The following is a 20,232-nucleotide window of genomic DNA, read 5'->3' as shown; positions in this document are numbered from 1 at the left end:
GCTTCTGCTGAGGCTGGTAACTAATGTAAACATCGGGTAACCAAGAAGCCCTGTCCTTGGTTACCCGATATTTACCTTTGATACCAGCCTCCTCCGCTCTCACTGCCTGTGCTGCCGGCTCCTGCTCTGTGCACATGTAGCTGCAGCACACATCAGGTAATTAACCCGATGTGTGCTGTAACTAGGAGAGCAAGGAGCCAGCACTAAGCAGTGTGCGCTGCTCCCTGCTCTGTGCACATTTAGCTGCAGCACACATCAGGCAATTAACCCGATGTGTGCTGTAACTAGGAGAGCAAGGAGCCAGCGCTCAGTGTGCGCTGCTCCCTGCTCTGTGCACATTTAGCTGCAGCACACATCGGGTTAATTAACCTGATGTGTGCTGTAACTAGGAGACTGGGGGCTGGTCACTGGTTGCTGGTGAGCTCACCAGCAACTCGTGTAGCCACGCTCCAGCGATCCCTGCCAGGTCAGGTTGCTGGTGGGATCGCTGGAGCGTCGCAGTGTGACAGCTCACCAGCAACCTCCTAGCAACTTACCAGCGATCCCTATCGTTGTTGGGATCGCTGGTAAGTTGCTTAGTGTGACTGGACCTTAAGTCTTCTCTTTTCTAGAGTAAATAGACCTAATTTTGATAACCTTTCCATGTATTGTAATGCTCCCACTCCATTTATTATTTTAGTAGCCCGCCTCTGAACCCTTTCAAGTTCAGTATTGTCTTTCATGAGCACCGGCGCCCAAAATTGCACACAATACTCCAAGTGTGGTCTGACGAGTGATTTGTACAGAGGGAGAATGATGTTTTCATCTCGTGCCCCCAGACCTCTTCTAATGCATCCCATCACCCTATTTGCTTTGGTGGCTGCTGCCTGACACTGGGCACTTCAATTTAGTATCTTAGTCAATAAGAATCTAAGTCTTTTTCCATGTCTGTTTTCCCCAGCAGTTTCCCATTTAGTAAGTAATTGTAGCCAGTTGTTCAAATCTAGTATCCTATTCCATCTTCTGCCACCATGGCCATCGACTGGGAGGATTGATGAGAAAACAACCTGTACGTTCCGTTCCCTTATTTTCTTCACCAGAATTTCATTCTGTCACAGTTGAAGTTACCTACAATAAAGATTACAGCCCTCTCCATTCTTTGTAGGTAGGAAAATTTGCAAAATAGTCCGTTTATCAAATTCGAATATTGTAAGAATAAGCTTCTTACCTTTTGATACAGCTTGAGTTGCCTTTCTGAAGAAGGCAAGGTGGTTGGATCAGCGGTTCTCAGGAATAGTGGGTCGCTGTTCAGGCACTAGATTTTGTTGTCGCCATTCAGCATGAGACATATAAGATTTTGTGTGTGTGGTCCTAATTAAATTAAATTATAAAGATCATGTATATATGTATGTATAAGATACGCCTCTCTAAGACAAAGTATCAGAAGTAGCTCTCCCTTTGTCTCAAACAAAAGATTACATCATCATCACTCTTATCTAAAGGCCCCTTTACACACAGACTTTCTAGCGATCCCACCAGCGATCCCAACCTGGCCGGGATCGCTACAAAGTCTCTAGTGAGCTGTCAAACAGGCAGACCTGGCCAACGACGCAACAGCGATCCGGACCTGCAGAACGACCTAGCTAGTCTTTGGGGACGTTGTAAAGCAGCTTTTTGAAAGGGAAGTCGCTAATAAAGTTGCTGTAAAGTCTTTTTACACACTGAGACTTTGCTGCACAGCGGGAAACAAAGGACCAAAGAATGGTCCTGAACGATTTGTAGCGATCAACAACTTCACAGCAGGGGCCAGGTCACTGATGTGTTTCACACACTGCAATGTCGCTGGGGAGGTCGCTATTGCATCACAAAACCGGTGACGTTACAGCGATGTCGTAGTGTGTAAAGCCACCTTAAGACTATATAAACTTTTTAGTTTCACATTCCTGAACTTCACTTTTAACAAAGAAATTTAAAGTATACAAGTCCTTATCTAAAGTAAACAGAGGTCTCTGCTGCATTACACCAAGGGAGACACAGTACACACAAAGACAAAATGGAGTGTAGATTTAACAAAATGAATTATGCTCTCAAACAGTACACAAATGTATGAATAAAGAGTACAACTTGGCTATAACAAAAAAAAAAGTTTTTTTCTCTATCAAATATTAAAAAAAAAGTGTAAAAAGATGAATAGTTTGTAAATGATCCATCATAAAAAGTGCACAACCGTAATGACATAAAATGAACTCTTTATTAACAGATAGTAAAAGTCTATTAAGATTTACTAAAACAGACATTCTATTCATGACTATGGCTTCACTCCTGTTTGAATTTTCTCATGTCTAATAAGATTTGATTTCTCAGCAAAACATTTCCCACATTCTGAACATGAATATGAATTCTCTCCTGTGTGAATGATCTCATTTGTAATGAGCTCTGATTTAAAAGTAAAACATTTCCCACATTCTGAACATGAATATGGCTTCACTCCTGTGTGAATTCTCTCATGTGTAATGAGATGTGATTTCCGCGCAAAACATTTCCCACATTCTGAACATGAAAAATATGGCTTCTCTCCTGTGTGAATTCTCTCATGTTTAACAAGATCTGATTTCTGAGCAAAACATTTCTCACATTCTGAACAGGAATATGGCTTCTCTCCTGTGTGAATTTTCTCATGTCTAATAAGATTTGATTTCTCAGCAAAACATTTCCCACATTCTGAACATGAATATGAACTCTCTCCTGTGTGAATTCTCAAATGTTTAACAAGACTTGATTTAAAAGTAAAACATTTCCCACATTCTGAACATGAATATAGCTTCTCTCCTGTGTGAATTATCTCATGTGTAATGAGCTCTGATTTGGAAGCACAACATTTCTCACATTCTGAACATGAATATGGCTTCTCTCCTGTGTGAATTCTCAAATGTTTAACAAGATTTGATTTAAAAGTAAAACATTTCCCACATTCTGAACATGAATATGGCTTCACTCCTGTGTGAATTCTCAAATGTTTAACAAGACTTGATTTAAAAGTAAAACATTTCCCACATTCTGAACATGAATATGGCTTCACTCCTGTGTGAATTCTCAAATGTTTTACAAGACTTAATTTCAAAGTAAAACATTTCCCACATTCTGAACATGAATATGGCTTCTCTCCTGTGTGAATTCTCTCATGTCTAATAAGACTTGATTTCTCAGCAAAACATTTCCCACATTCTGAACATGAATATGGCTTCTCTCCTGTGTGAATTCTCTCATGTGTAATGAGATCGGATTTGGAAGCACAACATTTCTCACATTCTGAACATGAATATGGCTTCTCTCCTGTGTGAATTCTCTCATGTCTAACAAGACTTGATTTCTCAGCAAAACATTTCCCACATTCTGAACATGAATATGGCTTCACTCCTGTGTGAATTCTCTCATGTGTAATGAGATCTGATTTGACAGCAAAACATTTCTCACATTCTGAACATGAATATGGCTTCACTCCTGTGTGAATTCTCTCATGTCTAATAAGATGTCCTTTCAGAGCAAAACATTTCCCACATTCTGCACATGAATATGGCTTCACTCCTGTGTGAATTCTCTCATGTATAATGAGATCGGATTTGTCAGCAAAACATTTCTCACATTCTGAACATGAATATGGCTTCACTCCTGTGTGAATTCTCTCATGTCTAATAAGATATGCATTCAGAGCAAAACATTTCCCACATTCTGCACATGAATATGGCTTCACTCCTGTGTGAATTCTCTCATGTCTAATGAGACTTGATTTCTTAGCAAAACATTTCTCACATTCTGAGCATGAATATGGCTTCTCTCCTTTGTGACTTTCACTTCCCTTAGCATTCTGTGTTGACCTCCTGGTACAGTCATCTGCCATAAATAAAATTGAAGTTATAAGCTTTTAATAATATAACCTCAAACATACACAGGCACACATAAATCCATATAAATTCCAAAGTGTACAGTGTTGTACTTTAAAAGGCCTATGTGACAGAAAATACCTAAAATGACATTTTAAAAACTGCACCCTTCGAAGTGCTCAAAACGACATTCAATAAAACATATCTACAAAAGCATATCCAGTGGCACTCAATAATATAAGATACTTTGTCTAATATTTCTACAGCAGTAATACAATGCCAAACGGGATTAATACATAGGTAATGAGAAAAATGAGTAAAACTATATATGCATTGCATTACTGCTTTAGAGATATTTGTAAAGTGAGATTCTTAGCTTATGTATTGACCAATCCATGTGAGCCTGATAACCTTGACAAGCACCTGACCAAGCACTCTGCCCTATAGCCAGGGTGTGTCCACCATCTTATTTAGCCAGGAACCTATCTGCCCAGATATGCAGATTTTTAATCACACAAAGGCATTTAAGATTAGGTTCCCAATATAATGAGATCACCTTGTCGAGGTGATCGGGCTCACATGGATTGGCCAATACATAAGCTAAGACTCTCTCTTTGCAAATATCTCGAAAGCAGTAATGCAATGACTGTCTTTTTACTCATTTTTCACATTAGCTATGTATTTATCCTTTTTTTGTAATATTCCTACAGCAGTAATGCGTCACAGAAATTAAAGCAATGTGGAGGGAAAAAAAAAATAAAGATTTACATTGTTCCCACAAAAGTGTTGCTTTAATCACAAATTTTCATTTTCCCAAGGGTAAGATGAGAAAATGGACCATATAATTCTGTTGTGCAATTTCTTGTGTATACGCAGATACCCCAGGACTCGGAAGGGAAGGAGCACCATTTGACTTTTGGAGAACAAAATTGGCTGAAATAAAGGATGCCATGTCACGTTTGTAAAGCCCTTGATGTGTCTAAACAGTGGAAACACACCCCACAAATCTCATTTTGAAATCTACACCACTGAAGGAATGTATCTAGGTGTGGAGATCATAGGAGTACTCCTATATTGGGCAAGGGGTCTTTAGCAGATCCCCAGCTAATATGGCGACCCATATGAACCCAATAATAAATGTTGCTGAAGGCATTGGATATGGAACATTGTAGCCCATTGGCTACGTGCTGCGAATGCTGCTGTCAAAGATTGAAAGTTAAACAGCAGTGGGTGAAGCTTAGCTCCACTGAATAACCCAGGCATCATCTGTCAATAATGGAGACTCAGCTTCTGAGCCCGCAATAAGTAATATGATCTAATAATATGTTACATATCGAGAAGGGGTTAAAGAAAACCTGACAGCTACAAAGACACTATTTACCTGCAGATATAGTGGTAATCTGAGTACCTAGCAAATAAATGCTATCTATCTGGTTTATTGGAACAGTGTGGGACACTAGTCACTGCATGGACAAGCCGTGAGGCAGGGTTATCAAATGTTCTGGGGTCAGATACAAACAGAGCATGCCGTGAACTAAGGGGAAAGACAAAGGCGTAGTCCGGTCTGGGGTCAGCATATAAGGAGGATAGTGGATCAGGGCAAATGGATGGTCAGAGGAGGTCCAAGGTCTGGCAGCTATAGATCAGAGAACAGATAACCAATGCCCCGTGTCATGTGGTGTTCAGGCCCACATTCACGGGGTTCCGCTGCGGCGTCGGACTCTGTTCACAGGCAACCTGATCTTAGTTGCTCAGCCTCAGCTGATTTTTTTCCACTGCTTTCTAGTCCTGCGTTAATTCCTGTGGAGTGGTGTGTGGCTCCTTGAGACTCAGAAGGCTAATTTCTATTCACCGGTCTTCTCCCTATTTAAGGTTTGAGGGTCTGTATGTTGCTGCAGATGATACCTCCAGCTTATGCTCCTGCGATTCCGGTCTTTGTGGCGATCCTATTCTTGGTGACCAGTATATTGCTGTTTGAGTGTTGTGGAAGTTTCCCCGTTGTACATTTACTTCCTTCCTTATACTTTATTCCCTCCGATACACATACTGTGTCTTTTTGTGTGCAGTGTGTATGAGTTTTGTTTTTTTCCTGTGTCTGTGGTATTTGTGGGGTTTGCATCTCCACTCCAGGTGGGGGGAGAGGGGGTGTTAGATCAGGGTTTGGACAGGAGTTAGGGTTAAGTTGGCGGTCCAGACCTGGATACCATCAAGCTTACCTCTGGGATAAGGAACAGCAAACGGACCCTAGTCTGTGGGCCATTTTTGGGGTCCCTGCTCCAGCTACCTTTACACCTCTGGGATACCCTGGGTTTGGGACTGACTACTCAGCCAACCAACTGATCACTCAGAACAGGGAACCCTTGAAGAAACCAAGCACCTCCCAGTTTCAGATTGAACTGAGTTGTTGCTCAACAAACTAACAGCTTGGCACGGCCCTGATTCCATAGAGGCAAAATTGTCACTCACTGCGTATAAGACAGCGGAGAGATTGTGACACAGTAACTGCAAGGAGAAAATGCAGTTACATTCTCCCAGCAGCTGCTTGCTTCCAGTTACCAGCACAGTGGGAGAGGCTGAAACAGTCACCACTCACTACATAGTGAGTGCACAGTAATCAACCCACTTGTTCCTTGGCTGACAGTCTGTGAGCGGTAAATCTGTTTCCCACACTTCATCAGTGACTATATACGAGTGGCAGCAGGGAGAACGCAACTTCATTTTCTCCTTGCAGCTGGAAATGTGACTGTTCTCTATGTTATTTAATAGTGATACTTCACTGAGGAGGGTTACCTGTGGAAAGGTCTCTACTCCGTTCATCACCCCGCACATCCATTTCTCCTTTTTCCATTGTGTCTGCAGCGTTCTGCATATCTTTTCCCTGAATCTCAAAGCTGTAAAATAAATATTGTAAAAGTCACAGACAGAAGGAAAAGTCATGTGGAAGGTTCTAGATGGACGCTTCTGCTACCAGAGCTGTATGGCACCTGAGACCAATCAAAGCATGGCCTCTACGCCTCCTATATCGCCCGTGCTGCCCTAGAGTCAGTTCAGCAGGGATAGAAGCAGACTTGGCAGGAGCCACTTAGTGTGGTACATTATGACATTAGGATTTCCTTCATTGTTTTGTCTTCACAATTTGGACGCCCTAATGCTTATTTTTCCGTCATTTGAGAATTGGTTTAGTCAACAATGTTGTATTTTTGAAAGTCTTTTTGAGGAAAATTAGATCTATTCAATTGTTTTTCTTTAAGGGGACGAACAGAGGCGTACATAGAAATCATGGGACCCCATAGCGCAAGTTCTAATTGGCACCCCCTCCCCCCAAAAATAAAAATATAATTAAAATTAAACTAGGTCAGGATAGAGGGAACTCATCCATTTATGCCTCAAGAGATGTGGGGGGGAATATCCTCTATTACCCTACTAAAGTTGCAAAGATCTTCCAGGATTATCTGTCTAAACTGTATTCCTTGCCTAGCTCCCTTCCCGCAGACCTAGGAAAACAGAGGAAATTGATTCACTCTTTTCTCAAGTTACCTACTCTTACTAGGAGTGCTATAGATACACTGAATAAAGAAATCACGGGTGAAGAGGTGCTTAAATTACTTCCTAATAGGAGGTCGCCGAGTCCAGACGGTCTGACGTACTTCTATTACAAGGCATTTGCGGATCGACTCACCCCCTATTTAGTTAAACTATTTAAATGGTTTCCTCATGGGCTCCCCTATACCCACAAGTATGTTGCATTCATATATTACACTTATACCCAAACCAGGGAAGGATGCTATGGAATGTGCCAATTACAGGCCTATAGTACTCCTTAATGTGGATTTAAAATTTTTTACTAAATTATTACCCCTACGCCTTTCGGTCCTACTCCCTCACCTAATACACAAAGACCAGATGTGTTATGTCCCATGTAGACAGGGAGGGGACAACACCAGGAAGATTATTGACTTAGTGGAGGTTGTCAATAAGACGGAGAATGAGGCACTCCTCCTCAGTTTGGATGCGGAGAAGGCATTTGACCGTCTGGGATGGCCTTCATGTTTGAGACGTTGCGTCATTTTGGAATTTTGGGTGCACTTATTACTGCCCTGAAAAGTCTATATTCATGCCCCTCAGCTTTGGTCAAGCTTCCTTATGCCACATCCCAACCGTTTCAGATACACAACGGCACTCGTCAGGGATGTCCACTGTCCCCCCTTCTCTTTGTTATGTGCATTGAGCCATTGGCTGCTGCTATTCGCATGGACCCTAATATCTGTGGGGTATTGGTGCGAAACAAAGAATTTAAGTTATCTTTATATGCAGATGATGTTTTATTGATATTGTCCCGTCCACATATCACCCTTCCGAATTTGCATACTCTTATTACAATTTGGAAGGCTGTCAGGGTATAAAGTCAATCAGAGCAAAACGGAGGCTCTACCCCTTAATATTCCGCAGGCGCGGGTGTCCTCCTTGCGAGAAAATTACAACTATAAATGGAAAGATACATCCTTGACTTACTTGGGGATAAAACTAACATCTAAATATAAGCTCTTAAATCAATATAACTATCCTAGATTTACTGAACTAAAAAGACTCCTACTCAATTGGAACAAGCTCCCACTGTCTATTTGGAAGAATCTCCGCTGTCAAAATGTCTGTTGTGCCAGATCTGCTTTATTTATTTGAGACCCTTCCGGTGTGTGTGCCATACAAAGAGTTACGCAATATACAGTCCATTATACGTCAATTCGTTTGGGCCCATAAGAGACATAGAATTAAAAAAATGACTTTGCTGGACAGTAGACTGAGAGGAGGCCTGGGGGTTCCTGATATAACTAAATATTACTGGGCAGTACACTTATGTCACATCCCTGCATGGTCTAATCGCTGTGCCTTCTCTAGATGAATGGAAATATAGAAGCTATGGCTAGCCCCAGCGCATCCCAACTCTTATCTCTGGGGTAGCTCATCTAATAAGCCTGACCCACATACCCATGGCCCTATAGCCTTCACTAAGATGATCTGGGATTGTTGTGTAAAAAAAGTCCACTTAACCCCTTCACGACCTTGGACGGATCTATCCGTCCAGGATCGTGTCCCGTTAAGCCCCGCCCCCTGCCGCGGGCAGGCGGCGGCGGTCGGCACACATATCAGCTGTTTTCAACAGCTGACGTGTGCCTGCTAGCCACGGGTGGAATTGCTTCCACCCGCGGCCATTAACCCCTTAAATCTTGCTGCCAAAGTCTGGCAGCAAGATCTAAATGCGCGTGGCCATGTTTTTTACTTACCGCCGCCCCCACCGGAAGTGACGTGCGTTATCACGTGACTATCAGTGGTTGCCAACGCAGCACAGGGTTATGTGATGACGCCTGCAGCTATGATGTTTCACTTTCATTTTCCCTCGGCCGAGAGCAGAGGGAAAAACAAAGTGACTGAATCTGCTGTTTACAGCTGTATAGCTATGATCAGCAGATGGAAAATAGCGATCGGATTGCTGATCGCTATAGCACCCTAGGGGGACTAGTAAAATAAAAAAAAAAAAAACCTAAAGTTCAAATCACCCCCCTTTCCCCCCATTGAAAATTAAAGGGTTAAAAAATAAATAAATATACACATATTTGGTATCGCCGCGTTCAGAAATGCCCGATCAAAATATAAAATCAATTAATCTGATTGGTAAACGGCGTAGTGGCAAAAAAATTCCAAACGCCAAAATTACGTTTTTTGGTCGCCGCAAGTTTTACGCAAAATGCAATAACAGGCGATCAAAACGTAACATCTGCGCAAAAATGGTACCATTATAAATGTCAGCTCGAGACGCAAAAAAGCCGTCACTGAGCCATAGATCCCAAAAAATAAGAACGCTACGTGTTTCGGAAAATGGCGCAAAACGTGCAACACTTTTATTGGACAAACTTGTGAATTTTTTTTAACCCCTTAGATACAAGTAAACCTATACATGTTTGGTGTCTACAAACTCGCACCGACCTGAGGCATCACATAGATGCATCAGTTTTATCATATAGTGAACACGGTGAATAAAACATCCCAAAAACTATTGTGCGATCACAATTTTTTTGCAGTTTTTCAGTACAATATATGGTAAAACCTATGGTTTCATTTAAAAGTACAACTCGTCCTGCAAAAAACAATGGCAAGATTGACGGAATAATAAAAAAGTTACGGCTCTCGGTAGAAAAGGAGCAAAAAACAAAAACGCAAAAACGGAAAGTGCCCGGGGGCTGAAGGGGTTAAATCTGAACGCTCTCCTTTGACTTCCTTTCTTTTTAAACCCAAGATGCCAGATGGTTGTGATACCAATGTGATATGACTGAAGAATGAGTGTGATTTAGATAGGGATCACAATCAAAAGATAGTGATCCCAGATATTATTTGATCCATCAATAATTCAGTATCAAAGAGATGTCCTCTGGCTGACCCATTTTTACCATGATGAAGAATACGTGTCAAACAGATCTTAAGCAAAACCCCGATTATGAGAAAGTAACGTTTACAGTTCCACAGTCAGGAAACTTGTGGTTAGTTGAAAACAGGTGTAAGGAAGCTAGCATCTAAAATTCACGGCTCCTTGCAATATCTCCAGGAAACTGTGGTCGCCCAGTTGTCAACTGGCTAAATGTGCAGGAAGCTGCTGGTGCCCACAGCAGCTTGTGGTCAAGTTACATGAACATGACTCAGCTGTCACATGCTGGTCACCAATGAACCATTCAGAAAACACAGACTACAATTTTTCCTATAAAGAGACAAGACTCGCTTAGTGACATTTAGGGAACCCTTCCAGGAAGCTGATGTGTACGTACCGCTCCTGTGATGCAAAAGGCCGGGTTGTTCCTTCTCACACTAATCGAGTCCGTCCGATGAGAAAGGATTGCTACAACATAAACGGTAATGTTGATGCATATTTCTGTTATTGTATAAGATTCTATGATTATGAAGTAGTTCTAATGCCTATGTACCATTGATTATTCATGTGCTATTAAAATAAATAGTATCTCGCTATAAAGAATCTTAGTATTCGTGCCTGATTAGGAAATCAGTGAGCGCTTAAGTACGGGCTTTCAGCCCCCTTTTTAGTAGAATTTAGCAAGACATAAATTGGCGTAGTCGGCAGGATTACTTCTATAAGAAGTAAGTAATGAATTTTTGTAATTTAGAAATTAAAAACATCTTTTTCCATAGTGTCAAAATGTTAAGAAAACGTAAGGATAATGTGAAGGAGGTTGTTGTGGAGATCCCCGGCTGGACTGAGGCTCCCTACAATCTTATAGTACATTAATTGGTCAATTGTGGATTGGCAGAACAATCATAGTATCATAGTTTTTAAGGTTGAAGGGAGACTCTAAGTCCATCTAGTTCAACCCGTAGCCTAACATGTTGATCCAGAGGAAGGCAAAAAAAAACCCAATGTGGCAAACAAGTTCCAATGGGGAAAAAATTTCCTTCCTGACTCCACATCCGGCAATCAGACTAGTTCCCTGGATCAATACCCTGTCATAAAATCTAATATACATAACTGGTAATATTAAATTTTTCAAGAAAGGCATCCAGGCTCTGCTTAAATGTTAGTAGTGAATCACTCATTACAACATCATGCGGCAGAGAGTTCCATAGTCTCACTGCTCGTACAGTAAAGAATCCTCGTCTGTGATTATGATTAAACCTTCTTTCCTCAAGACGTAGCGGATGCCCCCGTGTTCCAGTCGCAGGCCTAGGTGTAAAAAGATCTTTGGAAAGGTCTCTGTACTGTCCCCTCATATATTTATACATTGTGATTAGATCCCCCCTAAGCCTTCGTTTTTCCAAACTAAATAACCCCAAGTTTAATAACCTGTCTTGGTATTGCAGCCCACCCATCCCTCTAATAATCTTGGTGGCTCTTCTCTGCACCCTCTCCAGTTCAGCTATGTCCTTCTTATATATCGGTGACCAGAATTGTACACAGTATTCTAAGTGCGGTCGCACTAGTGACTTGTACAGAGGTAGAACTATATTTTTTTCATGAACACTTATACCTCTTTTAATACATCCCATTATTTTATTAGCCCTGGCAGCAGCTGCCTGACACTGTCCACTAAAGTGAAGTTTACCATCCACCCATACACCCAAGTCTTTTTCTGTGTCTGTTTTACCCAGTGTTCTACAATTAAGTACATAATCATAAATGTTATTTCCTCTACCCAAGTGCATGACCTTACATTTATCTACATTAAACTTCAATTGCCACTTCTCAGCCCAATCCTCCAATTTACATAAATCTCCCTGTAATATAAAATTATCCTCCTCTGTATTGATTACCCTGCAAAGTTTAGTATCATCTGCAAATATTGAAATTCTACTCCGCATGCCCCCAACAAGGTCATTTATAAATATGTTGAAAAGAAGCGGGCCCAATACTGACCCCTGTGGTACCCCACTATGAACTGAGACCCAGTCCGAGTACGTACCATTAATAACCACCCTTTGTTTCCTATCACTTAGCCAGTTTTTAACCCAGTTACACATATTTTCCCCTATCCCCATTATTCTCATTTTATGTACCAACCTTTTGTGTGGCACCGTATCAAAAGCTTTTGAAAAGTCCATATACACAACATCCACTGCATTTCCCTGGTCCAGGCTTGAACTTACCTCTTCATAGAAGCTGATCAAATTAGTTTGACAGGATCGATCCCTCATAAACCCATGTTGATACTCTGTCATAAGGTTATTTTTCTTGAGATACTCCAGTATAGCATCTCTCAAGAAACCCTCAAGGATTTTACCAACCGTAGAGGTTAAACTTACCGGCCTATAATTTCCCGGCTCAGTTTTTGTCCCCTTTTTGAATATTGGCACCACATTTGCTATGCGCCAGTCCTGCGGTACCAACCCTGTTATTAAGGAATCTGAGAAGATTAAAAATAATGGTCTATCTATCACAGAACTCAATTCCTGTAGTACTCTGGGGTGTATGCCATCTGGGCCCGGAGATTTGTCAACCTTAGTGATTTCGAGGCGGCGGCGTACTTCCTGCTGGGTTAAGCAGGTAATATTCAAGGGTGAATTTATGGTATCACTGGTCATGTCATCTGCCATGGCATTTTCTTGTATAAAAACCGTAGAAAAAAAGTCATTCAGCAGGTTGGCTTTACCCTCATCCCCTTCCACCATTTCACCAAGACTATTTTTAAGGGGGCCAACACTATCGCTTTTCAGTTTTTTACTGTTTATGTAGTTAAAGAATATTTTAGGATTATTTTTACTTTCTCTCGCAATGAGTCTCTCTGTCTCAAACTTAGCTAACTTAATTTGTTTTTTACATATTTTATTTAATTTTCTATAATTATATAATGCCTCATCACTACCTACCCTCTTTAATTCTTTTAAGGCTTTCTGTTTTTCTTTTATTGCTTCCCTTACAGCTCTATTTAGCCATAGGGGTTTCCTCCTATTTCTAGCATGTTTGTTCCCATAGGGTATATTTTCTGCACAAGCCCTATTCAGGATGCTCATAAAAGTCTCCCATTTGCTTTGTGTACTTTTATTACTTAGTACATCATCCCAGTTTATTGCACTAAGATCATCTCTCAACCGTTTAAAATTTGCTTTCCTGAAGTTTAGTGTCCTTGTAGCCCCTCTACTAGACATCTTACTAAAGAATACATGAAAACTTATTATTTTGTGATCACTATTCCCCAAGTAACCCCCAACTTGTATATTTGATATGCGGTCTGGCCTATTGGTTAGTACAAGGTCTAGTAGTGCTCCCCCTCTTGTGGGGTCCTGTACCATTTGTGAAAGGTAATTATCTTTCATTGTTATCAAAAATCTATTTCCTTTGCTGGAACTGCAATGGCAGAATAAGCTCAAGGGTAGTGAACCTACTGATGTTGTAAATGTACTCAGTAGTGTCCCTGTGAAAGCAGGTGATGTAGTGTCTTTAGGACGGCGCATCTGGATTTTGGCAAGTGCATATCGCGAGATGCATGATCATAATCTAAAGATGCAGAAGAAAGGTTCCCAGATGGAACAAAAGATGATAGAATTAGGTGGCCAGAAAACAGTTCTGGAATGTAATACCAGACTGTTGAAGGATAAATTGGAACATTATCAGAATGTGGCAGAAAAAGCTGCCGTAAAAATTGCTCAAAATAAGTACAAGAAAAGAAGAGGAAAAGTAAATAAAACCAAAGTACATAAAAGTATCGCCTCAGCTCCTGTAAACTGGGATCCCGATACTTGGGATGGGGATGTGTGGGATTCATCATCATCTGATGAGGAGGATTACCATAAAGGGAAGATTCAGGCTAACCCTGTAAGAAGGCGCCTAGAGAGGAAAGAGAATGAGATCATCCGGGAACATGTCCGGGATGGTCAGGGAAATCTGCAATATGACGAAGATGGTAATGCCATCACAAATGAGAGAACGATTCCTCATGTAAAAAATCGAGTAACCATTGAAGATTACTCTCAGGGAGAAGTTGATAGCATTTTAACACAGTTTAGAAAAAAACCAGGAGAAGGAGAAATTCCCTGGTTGGTCAGGGTGCACGATCTCGGAGGAGGTGGAGTGCACTTTGACGCCGGAGACGTGGCAAAATTTGTCACCATGTCTTGGGACCCAGTAATTCAGAGATCAATAAATTATTTTGTTGATCATAATGAGCATGGTACTCAAAACTTAATCATGATCTTAGCCCATGCTTTTCTTGACATATACCCATCAGAAGCAGACTTTCCTATCAATGATAAACCTTGGTATACCTTAAAAGATGGTATGGAAAGGATGAAGGAAGAAGCAATGAGGAATGCTCTTCCTCTTTTGGGAATGGATGATGATTATCTCCAGTACTCATTATAACAGCCAGCATAAGAAATAGGCTGGTTAAACATGCTCCTCCAGCATACAAAACAGTTATTTTAACCTTAACTGTAGCGCTGACTGGAGAATTAATCAGTGTAGTTCTAGGGAGGATGAGGGAGTTACAGGATATGGGACAGTGGGATAAATCGTCCCCTGGAGGCCATGTTGGTAACAGTAAGCCAAACAATCCTGATTGGAAAGAGAAATCAGTAGGGGAGGCCCCACGGGTGTCTCGCAAAGACATGTTCCAGGCTTTGCTTAAAGCCGGGATCAATAAGGAAAGGATTGATGGAAAGGAGACAGGAGAATTATGGAGGTTGTACAAACAAAGTTCTATCTGCAAAAAAAGTGACCACTACAAATGTGGAAGGGGACTCAAAACCCCCCAAGGTAAAGAAATCAGAGGGAAAAGGGGAAAAAACCCCAAAGAAAGTGTCTTGGGAAGATTTTCAGTCAGTTTATCCATGGGAAGAACTGGCTGCAGCCGTGGCCACAAAGGTCACGGAAGGAAGGGCTAATACACAGACTGAAGTCTGTGTAAATGAAAGTTCAGAAGGAAGTGATTTACCATAGGTAGCCAGCCAAGCCCCCCTATTGATAAAAAGGGACCCCTACGTCAATCTTAAGGTCCAGTCACACTAAGCAACTTACCAGCGATCCCAACAACGATAGGGATCGCTGGTAAGTTGCTAGGAGGTTGCTGGTGAGCTGTCACACTGCGACGCTCCAGCGATCCCACCAGCAACCTGACCTGGCAGGGATCGCTGGAGCGTGGCTACACGAGTTGCTGGTGAGCTCACCAGCAACCAGTGACCAGCCCCCAGTCTCCTAGTTACAGCACACATCAGGTTAATTAACCCGATGTGTGCTGCAGCTAAATGTGCACAGAGCAGGGAGCAGCGCACACTGAGCGCTGGCTCCTTGCTCTCCTAGTTACAGCACACATCGGGTTAATTGCCTGATGTGTGCTGCAGCTATCTGTGCACAGAGCAGGAGCCGGCAGCACAGGCAGTGAGAGCGGAGGAGGCTGGTATCAAAGGTAAATATCGGGTAACCAAGGACAGGGCTTCTTGGTTACCCGATGTTTACATTAGTTACCAGCCTCAGCAGAAGCTGGCTCCCTGCTCACTGCACATTAGTTGTTGCTGTCTCGCTGTCACACACAGCGATCTGTGCTTCACAGCAGGACAGCAACAACTAAAAAATGGCCCAGGACATTCAGCAACAACCAACGACCTCACAGCAGGGGCCAGGTCGTTGCTGGATGTCACACACAGCGACAGCGACGGGACGTCGCTGCAACGTCACCGAAAATGGTGACGTAGCAGCGACGTCGTTGTCGCTGTGTGTGACACCAGCTTAACATTCAATGGGTGTATCATATGCCATACTATCCCCAGGCGGCTGGTCTGGTGGAAAGAATGAATGGGTTGTTGAAATCCACCTTGAAAAAAGTAAATCAATCAGACAAACAGTATGGACAATGGAGAGACAATCTCAGTGAAGCCCTACAGATAATAAACAATAGACCTATCACAGATTCTATGACTCCTCTCATGAGGATGTTGACACCAAATCTTACTATTCATGAGGCACAGTAGTGAGTACAATCATTTATTGGAAAGTGGAAGAAGAGGCAAAACTCCCAGAAAGAGCGACACCTTATTCAGCAGGTTTAGACCTCAGTACATTGGAAACTGTCGTGGTACCCCCAGGTAAGGTAAAACCAATTTCAACCGGATTGGGTTGCCAGATGCCAAAGGATCATTATGGTCAAATAGCCACTCGTTCTAGTTTAGCGTTAAAAGGAGCCATAGTGGTGGGAGGGGTAATAGATGCAGATTATCAGGGAGAAATCAAGGTACTGATGCTAAATTTGAGAAATGAACCTTTGATATTGGTGAAGCACCAGAAGGTGGCTCAGATGTTGATAATCCCAATAAACTTGTCTGAAATAAGAGAAGGAACTGTCCCGGCAGAATTAACAATACGGGGTATTAAAGGTTCCTAATATTACAAATGTAGGAGCAAAAATATGGATTCAAAACCTCCAAGGACCGCCCTCAGAGGCAGAGGTAATAGCGGTCGGAAAAGATGGTACTCTCCTGATAATGAGACCAGGAGTGGAGAAGTGGGAATATGTTCCACAAGAAAAATGTTATTTACGAGAATAATAGTGTATCTTTATTTGCAGATGGTGTTGTAAATAAGCGGAATCCATGGTATTGGTTAATGGGAAGAGCTCGATAGTGATGAGAGGGAGAAATTCCTGTGTTTGATGTTTGCCTCTTTGGTCGTTGGATGGACAAGTCTACATCAGGAGGAACCTATGGCGAATAAATTTCTGATGCACCATCACATTTTAACTGATGCGCTGAACAGTAGTCAACACACAGATTGCTGGATCTGTACACATTCTCCGGTTACAGCCACCAGTATCCCTTAAGGCCCCGTCACACTAAGCAACATCGCTAGCAACATCGCTGCTAACGAACAACTTTTGTGACGTTGCTAGCGATGTTGCTGTGTGTGACATCCAGCAACAACCTGGCCCCTGCTGTGAGGTCGTTGGTTGTTGCTGAATGTCCTGGGCCATTTTTTAGTTGTTGCTGTCCCGCTGTGAAGCACAGATCGCTGTGTGTGACAGCGAGACAGCAACAACTAAATGTGCAGGCAGCAGGAGCCGGCTTCTGCGGAGGCTGGTAACCAATGTAAACATCGGGTAACCAAGAAGCCCTGTCCTTGGTTACCCGATATTTACCTTTGTTACCAGCCTCCGCCGCTCTCACTGTCAGTGCCGGCTCCTGCTCTGTGCACATGTAGCTGCAGGACACATCGGGTAATTAACCCGATGTGTGCTGTAACTAGGAGAGCAGGGAGCCAGCGCTAAGCAGTGTGCGCTGCTCCCTGCTCTGTGCACATTTAGCTGCAGCACACATCGGGTTAATTAACCCGATGTGTGCTGTAACTAGGAGAGCAGGGAGCCAGCGCTCAGTGTGCGCTGCTCCCTGCTCTCTGCACGTGCGGTGGTAACCAAGGTAAATATCGGGTTGGTTACCCGATATTTACCTTAGTTACCAAGCGCAGCATCTTCCACGCGGCGCTGGGGGCTGGTCACTGGTTGCTGGTGAGCTCACCAGCAACTTGTGTAGCGACGCTCCAGCGATCCCTGCCAGGTCAGGTTGCTGGTGGGATCGCTGGAGCGTCGCTGTGTGACATCTCACCAGCAACCTCCTAGCAACTTACCAGCGATCCCTATCGTTGTTGGGATCGCTGGTAAGTTGCTTAGTGTGACTGGACCTTTAGCTGGATGTCCCGGTATCAATGGAGAAAATCCTAAAGTGGAAAAGTTGTTCTGATCATCTTGCTGATAAAGACACTCGAAATGTTCGACTATGGAATACTACAGTACCATTTCCCGAAGTGGGATGGATCAATCTTCCATGGTGGCAAGGCAATTTGAGTGGAACAGTCACTAATTTACAATATCTGGCTATAAAGGGAGGAATTTGGGTACCAAGAAATAAGACTGGGCTGACTAACCTGGGATTCCTCCCTATGGAGGATATAAAAATAAGTTTTGGGACAACTGTAAATACTTTTGATGCTTTTAAACCCAGCTTAGTGGAAAGGACAATTCATGATATGTTATGGCCTTATGCCAATATGTTCATAAATGGGACTAGTGAAACTTGTAGTAACATATCGGGAAATCTAATATGTAATGATACCTCAATATCGAGCAAATGATCCGACCTGTAATAATCCTGATGTAGGATACTGTAGCCCAGTTGGACAACAGCCCGGGTGGTGTTTGTTATCAAATGTTAGTATTTTCGTTGACTTGGTTCATCGTTTAGTTTTGCAACACTCGGCTATATGGGATTTACCTAGAGGAATGTATTGGGTATGTGGGTATAATGCCTATAAATGGCTCCCAGTAGGAGTCAAGGGAAGCTGTACTTTAGCTCGTTTGACCCCAGCTACCTTTATAGTACCTTATGATCAATTAGATGCTCAGGTTTTGCCAAAACACATGATATTCAAGAGAGCTGCAGATTATAGACCAAGGGAATCAGGGCGACCCCATGTGGTACAAATGGGAACAGCAAATAAGTTTTTCAGTACTTTGTTCCTATATCCAATGGTAATGCAAATGTGGGATACATTAGTAGAATCAACTGATTATCTAGATGATAAAATTTTTGCAATCTTGGATATAGTAAACACCACTGTAGCTGTACAACAGCAGTTAATAATAGTTACTAACCAGCATACTTTGGTACTTGATTACCTAACAGCAGCCCAAGGGGGTATGTGTCAGATAATAGGCCCCGCCTGTTGCCATTACATAGATCCTGAAGGACGCTACAATTATGAGTAAAGTTAAATGACATACAAAAATTAAGAGATAAATATCAAAAAGATAATGATGTAAATAAAGATAGTTGGTGGGCGAATACCTTTTCCTTCCTAAACCCTGCAAATTGGTTTAAGGGGTTAGGAGGATGGGTAATGGGGCTTTTGCAGGGAGCTTTTCAGATAATATTGCTTTTAGTTTTAATATACATAGTAGTGAAAGTGATTCTATTTGTTATTCAACGTTTATCCAAACAAACCAATAAATCAAAATTTGTGGCAAAGTCAATGATAGTGTCCTATTAAAAGCGATACTCTTGGTCATGGTATGCTGTTTTCAGAGTGATCTTCCTCTAGTGGAATACTGATGATGGAAAATAATCCCTGGGATCAAGGACTGATTGTGATACCAATGTGATATGACTGAAGAATGAGTGTGATTTAGATAGTGATCATAAATCAAAAAATAGTGATCCCAGATATTATTTGATCCATCAATAATTCAGTATCAGAGAGAGATGTCCTCTGGCTGACCCATTTTTACCATGATGAAGAATACGTGTCAAACAGATCTTAAGCAAAACCACGATGAGGAAGTAACGTTTACAGTTCCACAGTCAGGAAACTTGTGGTTAGTTGAAAACAGGTGTAAGGAAGCTAGCATCTAAAATTCACGGCTCCTTGCAATATCTCCAGGAAACTGTGGTCGGCCAGTTGTCAACTGGCTAAATGTGCAGGAAATGTGCAGGAAGCTGCTGGTACCCACAGCAGCTTGTGGTCAAGTTACATGAACATGACTCAGCTGTCACATGCTGGTCACCAATTAACCATTCAGAAAACAGACTACAAATTTTACTATAAAGAGACAGGACTCGCTTAGTGACATTTAGGGAACCCTTTCAGGAAGCTGAAGAGTATGTACCGCTCCTGTGATGCAAAAGGCCGGGTTGTTCCTTCTCACACTAATCGAGTCCCTCCGATGAGAAAGGATTGCTACAACATAAACGGTAATGTTGATGCATATTTCTGTTATTGTATAAGATTCTATGATTATGAAGTAGTTCTAATGCCTATGTACCATTGATTATTCATGTGCTATTAAAATAAATAGTATCTTGCTATAAAGAATCTTAGTATTCATGCCTGATTAGGATA

At 42.1% G+C, this 20,232-nt stretch overlaps 1 protein-coding gene across 1 annotated transcript in view; it reads right to left on the bottom strand.

Annotated features, from left to right (window-relative positions):
• Positions 1–2,213: 2,213 nt before the first annotated feature.
• LOC142295765 (uncharacterized) overlaps positions 2,214–20,232 on the bottom strand; it is a 35,732-nt gene continuing 17,713 nt past the window's right edge. Inside the window, exons 2-3 of the mRNA XM_075338852.1 lie at positions 6,651–6,751; positions 2,214–3,870 (exon numbers count right to left, since the gene is read on the bottom strand). Coding sequence (XP_075194967.1) covers positions 2,288–3,870; positions 6,651–6,729 — 1,662 coding nt within the window. The 5' untranslated portion in view covers positions 6,730–6,751 and the 3' untranslated portion in view covers positions 2,214–2,287. The remainder of the gene's footprint in view (positions 3,871–6,650; positions 6,752–20,232) is intronic.

The sequence above is a fragment of the Anomaloglossus baeobatrachus genome, chromosome 3 (assembly GCF_048569485.1).
Source record: "Anomaloglossus baeobatrachus isolate aAnoBae1 chromosome 3, aAnoBae1.hap1, whole genome shotgun sequence".
Taxonomy (NCBI): Eukaryota; Metazoa; Chordata; class Amphibia; order Anura; family Aromobatidae; genus Anomaloglossus; species Anomaloglossus baeobatrachus.
This window is presented reverse-complemented; position numbering and strand designations above follow the sequence as displayed.